The following is a 7,174-nucleotide window of genomic DNA, read 5'->3' as shown; positions in this document are numbered from 1 at the left end:
CTCCCATGACATCACCTAAATCCCCAAGAACCTGAACTCTATGTTAACTGGAGAGGAAATTATATGGATGTTCTCATGAGCGAGTTGAAGTTCAAGGCACTGCTTCATGCAAACCTCTCCTCTGTGAAATGTGTAGACCTCTACTAAACAGAGCAATGACAACATAGAACACATACTTGATAAAATTGTATTTTTTTACAGTCATTTGTACAATTTGTTACAAAACCATAGAAGACTACAACTTGTTTTAAATCATTTTTGGTCGGCAAATATGTAAAATTTGTGTGCAATTATCATGTATTTACAGGGCCTCATGTTAGTCATTTTCAATGATTATTCCAACAATGTCACACTCTCAACATAAGACATGGCTTAAGATAAATATATTAGTAAATAAATATTCTGAGAACATATTTCCATAAATGAAATGTGCTGCTATACATATACAGAATATACATAAGTTGTTTTCTAGCCTTTAAAACATTTTTTAAAAATGGTAATGTTGGAGAAGGAGCCCTTAGACCATTTTATTACAAAATCTTTACAGCAAAGTCTTTACAAAATATCTTTTAAGTGCTATGGGAGAAAATTAAAAAAAAAAAAAAAATTTTAAAATAGTGCCTTGTTAGACCAACACAATAGAGTTTACATATAGAAAAAGGCGGTTCTGTTTAAAAAATAACACTCTTGATTAGTAATTATTTTTTAGACCTCAGTTTAAAAGCATTAGTCCTGCATGAACTTTGAGTAGAAACTAGCAGCACAAAAGGGAGGGTCTGAGCGGTGGGACAGCAGATGAGGCTTTAAAAAATGGCTTGGGTTCAGATGAGAGGGGGAAAAGAGATTGAGTTAAAGCCATCATACGGGGGCTGTGTCTACAAAGAGGTACCTTGTTGATCAGAACTCCAAACCCCTATTTAACTGGTTTTAGCAGTCTTCAGTTTGCATGGCTATCCCACACACCAGGGCTGGGCCATGGAGCCACACCCACGGTCACACTCCAGTATGTGGGGGGCTTCTCAATGGAAAAAGCGATGCACCCAGCTTCCACAGCTATAAATCCTCACATACTACTGAGAGGTCACTGAAAAAGGTACTTGTCATAATGACTGGAGTCTTACAACCTCACAAGACATTTCTTTTGATTTAAATGGTGCGGCAATAACATAGTTGGTTACTATATCCTGGTGACCTCCCTGTCTGATGAGCCAACACAAATTTAAGAGAATGACTGATATTTAAAATTTAACATTTTCATTTTTCTGTTTCTACCACCCTGTAAACTACAAACATTAAATGTGCTTCTTTTGTCATCTCTAGTTATTGTTCATTTAAATGAAAACTTAACAAATTATTTTAATAAGCCCAGTTGAAGCCACATTCTCTGCTCATCTATTTATTGCTTAAGGCTATTTAGGAGTGATTTTCCAGCTAAGGCTAAAGAAAGCCACTTTGGGGGTATAGTTTCTCACGAGGAAGATAATATGCACTCAAAGACATTAAAAACAAACAAAACCACAAACAAAAAAAACCTCAACAATGAGAAGCTGCTTTTTGCAGTTCATGTTAAAAGCCATACCCACAACCCCCTTTCCCCAAAACCATGTAATGCAAGCTGTTGTCCTCAGCAGCTGCTACTCCTGGCTGGAGAAATAAAGGCGGCCCAGATCACATGTCAACAGCTTAGGCACTTCTCACACCCTCGCCAACAGGTGTGCTGGGCACGGGCCTGGGGGTAGCGGCTCCCGAGGGACTGCACCTCAGAGGCTGGAGGACAAATCTCACCACAGTGAGTTCCTAAATGGCAAGTGGCTCAATCATTTGACACTGGAATTTCCTTCTGTCACATCCTGGCTAGAAGTTAAGTAAATTTCCTCATCACAGAACTGGGGTTTTTAAGAAAAAAAGATTCTGATACAGTGAGATTTTCATTCAAAATGTTCTGGTCCGGACCCTGGGCTGACTCCCCCTGTGCTTTACTGGATAGGAGTCATCAGTCTCCTGGCAATGCAGGGTAGTCTCTATTTCCCCACCCACAGAGGGCCAGCTCCCAGGGTTCCTATTTCACAAATGAGCTTTCAGGTGGCACCAAATATCTGCCCAGTAAATGAATAAACAGAGGTGACCAGAAGAGTTTAGTGAACACAGGGCTAAAGTGATTAGTTTCTTCTAAAAAAGAATTTTAAGAACAAGAATTACATTAAACAAAAAGAATGACAATCCCTGATCTGAAATAGCTTTAAATAGATTCTCCCTTTTAAAATGAAAATACCTTTTTAAAAAATGGTTTGGGTTTTTAAACTTTCCCCCCAAAAAAAAAAAAAAAAAAAGCAACCACCACCAAAGGCTGGAAAAATATATAAAAACCTACCCTTTGGGTCTAAACTATCTGATAGTCTCTTTCTCTGTCTCATGGAGAATCAATACATAATAGTGCATTAGGAAGAAAGGATAGTAGACATTTGCAGGTGAGATGAGAAACTTCAGCCCCGAGGCAGAGGGCTGAATGACCCTGAAGCAGTGCTTCTGTAGTGAAATGGGATGGGAAACATTATCATTCAAATGAAGCTTGGTGCAGACCAGATGGGGTCCTACCACCCCCAGGAAGGCAGCCCAAGGAAGCAGCAGTTCCTGCATGCCCTCTGTCCCCTGCCCAATCAGACACCAAGGCCGCAAACTACATTCCTCCTGGGTGTTCGTCCCCACATACCCCATCAACCATTTCTGCAGCCAGTTGCAGGAAGCCCAATATCAGGACTGTGAACTCTGTCCTATACCTTAGGATGATAATTCCAGGGGGGCAGACTTGTCTGTCACCCTGGGGCTTCTGGGGCTTGTCCCAGCTCCCCAGACCTTCCACACTATTCCCAGCTGTTTCCATCACTTGCCTAAAAGGTGTTGGCTGGAGAAGCATGGCTTCCGAGAAGACCTGAAATTCTGTATGTTGGGATTTGCCATGAGAAAGAAAGAGGCAGCATTGCATTGTTCCTTAGAGTTTGTACCCATATCGACTAGCTTTACTTCAAGTTTCTGGTTCATTTTCTAAGGCAGGTGTAGCCCTGAGCTTTTCAAAGGCCTGAGCTCCCTCTGGGGAGACAACAGTATCTATACATGATGTGATTCAATTAATGCAGCAGTGATTTTTTTTCTTTTCAGCAAAAGTTGGCGGTTAGGGTTCTTTAAAATATATATTTAAATAACTTTTTACATTTACATATAATATCTTAAAAACAAAGCCGAGAATTCAATCCCACACACCTCGGAACCCCAAGCACACACACTTTACAAAAAAGAATAACATGTTATCAAAAGAGTCAAAAACTTGAGAATTTTGTCTGTTGATTTGTTAAGGGGGATGGGGGCGTTGCCACAGGGGGCTCACATTTTGGGTTGAGGAGGGCTCTCTTTATTACCACGTTTGTGTTTATCAAAGCTAAAAAAATTTTTTTTTTCTGAAGGAAGTCAAGAGTTTGGAGTCTCCGTATAGTTCCCATTTCCACACAAGAGTTCCTTCTGGGCTCAGGCTCCCATGCCACTGCTGTCTGCTGTGCGAGATCTCTGTCCTGGGAGAGAGAGAACAATCATCAGGGGAGGGAGCCAGCAGCGCAGACACAACGACACAGGGACCAGGCAAGGGACTTGGGTGCCCATGCCCGGGAGGTGTCGCAGACTCTTAGGAAGTGACAGGTCACAATACTGGATAGACTGTGCATGTGGTAAAAGGCTTAAGGAGACCCCCTCATTCTGTGCCGAAAGCAGAGGTACCTCCTAGAGAGCTGGCCTCTCTCAATGGATGTGCAGAGCCTTCTGGAAGCCCTTAGGGTAGCATGAAAACACAATGTACAAAAGATGTGCATCAGGCACTGTTGTAGGCACTGGGAAGAACAGGGGAGAAGACCCCCCTCACAGAGCTTACAGACCTCAAAACAAAGCAATTTCAGGTTGTGATATTCTGAGGAGGAAACAGGTCTAAGAGTAACCTCGGAGCAACTGGAGGGTGTCACTTAAGCTGAAATCTGGAGGAGGGAAGCAGCAAGGAGGTCTAGAGGCTGGAATGAGCTTAGCACACTGGAGGAACAGGACGGAGGCCACAGGGTGCTAAAGTAGCGAGCAAGGAGAGCGAAGCAGGTGGTCAGAGGGGCAGGCAGGGGCCAGGCCACAGAGAACTGGGTGAGGAGTTTACATTTTCAAAATTCTAAAGGTCATGGCAAGTCACTGAAGGGTTTTCTAGTGTAATATAGACTTTATGTTCGAAAAAGACTACTCTGACTCCCACGTGGAACACAAGGCAAGACTAGTGACAAGAGATCAGTCAGAGGATAATAGTGCTTTACTCTGGAGAGAGGAAATGGGCCTAAGGAACAAAGGTGGGGACGCAGAGACAGATGTACAATATGCTTTGGATGTAAAACTTGTCACAGTGCTACTCCGAGGTGCTGGACTGTACACTGTGTATTACTGAGACAAAATGTTTGGAACCTTTATAGCAATTTGATGATGCCTGCTGAATCTAATAATAAAAATTCTGCAATTGGATTTGACATGTCTCTGACTAAGTTTCACTTTTCTGGGAATTCAATTTTCTGCACAATTCTCGCAGACAGGACACTGGAGTATGAGGAGCAGGGCAGGCTCAGAGATGGCGCCTGGACTTTTGGCCTGAGCATCTAGGTGGGGAGCCTTGAAGAATGGGGGCACAGAGGGAGGAATCAGAGCACTGCTGTGAACCTGACAGGTTGGGATACTTCATGGCATCTCGGGTGAAAAATTATGAAAGCAGAGGGCCCAAAAGGTCTGGAACTCAGAGAAAAGGACAGGTTGGGGAATAACATTTGGAAGTCATCAGATACAGATGGGTGTTTAAAGTCAAGGGCACAAAGGGAGTCACTTAGAAAATGATCAGAGAGAGAGAAAAAGACCTCAACTCTGGCCTTCTGTCATCTGCTCTCACCTGCAGCCTGAGTGGCTGTGGTGCTGGACTCCTGAATGTCCTGGGAGGCACTGGGGAAGCTGACCCTGGTGGCCCTTGCCTTCTCTGGAGGGCAGCCAGGCAGCAGCGGTGCCCTGGGCTGGCAGCACAAAACCCGCTCCTCTTCCTGGGCTCCTCCCAGGCCCCTATGGGGACTCAGGGAGTCAGGGCCCAGTGTCCCACCCCAAGGGCCGAGGCCAAGGGTCCCTTGGCAGTCCGAGGGCAGGCCCAAGTCACAGTCCACATCCTCTGGAATGATGGGGATGCGCTGGCTCAGGTCCCGGGCCCCTGGGTGGCAGCTGGGCGGAGGATCCTGGGCAAGTGTGTACTGCACACTCACGGAGCAGTCCTCAGTGTAGCAGCCACTGCCCCCTCCACCACTGTGGGCCACCTGCTTTTCTTCATAGAAGCAGCAGGGCAGGCCCTCATATTTCACCCCGTCTGTCCTGGGCAAATGGTCTGGGTGAAGGCTGTACAGGCCCTGGGAGCTTCCTGGCTGTGACTCTGCACCTGTGGGGCCACAGCCCTCACAGAGGGGGGGACCCAGGAACAAGGTGCTGCCCCCAGCTGCTCCTACGCTGGGCTCCAGTGCAGAGGACTGGGGCTCACAGCAGTAGGCACACGATGGCCCATCATGGCCCCCCTTCCAGGTCCTCCTGAGGTCTGGGGCAGCCCCAGAAGCCTCGAGCCCCACTTCTGAGGTAGAGCTGTTGGGCCCCCTGTGCTCCAGGGAGGAGTTGCTGCTGTAGTTCATCTCCAAGCTGCAGGTGGACAGCTGGTCCCCCAAGGGAGAGGCAGGGCCTGGCCAAGGCTCTCCACGCACAGCACCTTGACTGTGGGCTGCCGGGAGCTCCTCGGGTGGCTGGGAGCCCTCTAGGTGCACGATGGGCCCCTGGCCCGAGCTGCCTGAGCCGCCCACGTCACTGATGCGACAGGGGCTCCGGCTGCGGTAGATGAAGGGGTCATAGTCGCTGCTGAGGGAGCTCCGGAAGGTTGAACAGCTCCCGTACACACCCTGGTTGCTGACCTCAGTGCAGTCCACCACCGAGTCGCTGGAGGAGCAGTGACACTGGCCAGAGCTGCTGCTGCTGCTGCTGCTGTCACTGCCCGGGCAATCAGCCAGGTAGCCGCTGCACACCGAGCGGTGGCCATGGTAACAGCTGAAGCTGGATGTGCTACCACTCTCCAGGTGGGAGGGTGGGGTCACGTGCACCACGGTGGGGAAGAGCAGGCTGCCACTGCCACTTGGGGGAAAGGCACGGGATGGACCCCTGGGAGCGAGGCTAGGTGGAGTCTGACCCTCCTGCTCAGGATAGCTGAGGCCCTGGAAGTAGTAGTGTTGGTACATGGTCTCATACTGGGAGAAGCAAGCTGCCTTGGAGAAGCTGCGGCCGCTGAACTTGGGCCTGCGGAAGGGGTGGGCTGGTGAGTAGGCCCGGTGCTCCAGGCCGCAGCGGTGAGGGGCCAGGGTGTGGTCCAGGTGGAGGGGTGGGTAGCTACGGATGTAGGTGGGGGTCTGTGGTGAATAGAGGCTCTGTTCCCCATGCCGGTCCACAGTCAGCAGCGTGACAGGGTTCCCGTGGGAGTCCATGCTTGTCCTTGTAGGGTAGGCTGGGATGGCGTTGGTCCTGTGCACACGGCCGGGGTAGTGCACTGGCAAGATCACCCTCTGCTGCCGGCTGCGTGCAAGGTTGCTGGTCTCCATGCACACAGTACTTGGGTTTCCCTTTTGTTCTGGGGAGAGGCGGGAGAACAAAGTCAGCAGGGCTGAGTACCTGGTACCAGGGGCTAGAGAGATAGACGAGTAAGGGCAAAGACTGAAGCAGCAGGGCTGGTCACATGCCAAGGTGCCTTGGTTCATGCTTTAAGCCGTCATCAAACTTGGCCACACTGGCAGTGGCTGACCCACTTCTCCATCTAAAGGGTAGTCATGGCTATAAGGGCCCATCTCCCTGCTGCTTTGCCCAACAAAGGCACCACAGGAGTTTGCAGAGTGCAACAGGGCGAATAAGATAAAAGGCATGTTCCCTCATGGAAAAACAGCTACCTGGAGTGCACCCTGCGTTCTAGCCCCCTCATTCAATAATATCATATCACCGGGACCAGCGACCCCGGAGCAGCATGGCAACCCTGCCACCTCATACTCATTGTCTCTTGTAGTCTCGGGACAACCCTCTAGTTCCAGGCATGGGCAAGCATTATTAC

General features: G+C 48.7%; 1 protein-coding gene across 1 annotated transcript in view; it reads right to left on the bottom strand.

Moving 5' to 3' along the window:
• Window positions 1-173: 173 nt before the first annotated feature.
• ZNRF3 (zinc and ring finger 3) overlaps window positions 174-7,174 on the bottom strand; it is a 59,378-nt gene continuing 52,377 nt past the window's right edge. The window contains exons 7-8 of the mRNA XM_006904875.3: window positions 4,952-6,703; window positions 174-3,563 (exon numbers count right to left, since the gene is read on the bottom strand). Coding sequence (XP_006904937.1) covers window positions 3,520-3,563; window positions 4,952-6,703 — 1,796 coding nt within the window. The 3' untranslated portion in view covers window positions 174-3,519. The remainder of the gene's footprint in view (window positions 3,564-4,951; window positions 6,704-7,174) is intronic.

Source organism: Pteropus alecto, unplaced genomic scaffold (genome assembly GCF_000325575.1).
Source record: "Pteropus alecto unplaced genomic scaffold, ASM32557v1 scaffold190, whole genome shotgun sequence".
In the NCBI taxonomy this organism is placed as follows: Eukaryota; Metazoa; Chordata; class Mammalia; order Chiroptera; family Pteropodidae; genus Pteropus; species Pteropus alecto.
This window is presented reverse-complemented; position numbering and strand designations above follow the sequence as displayed.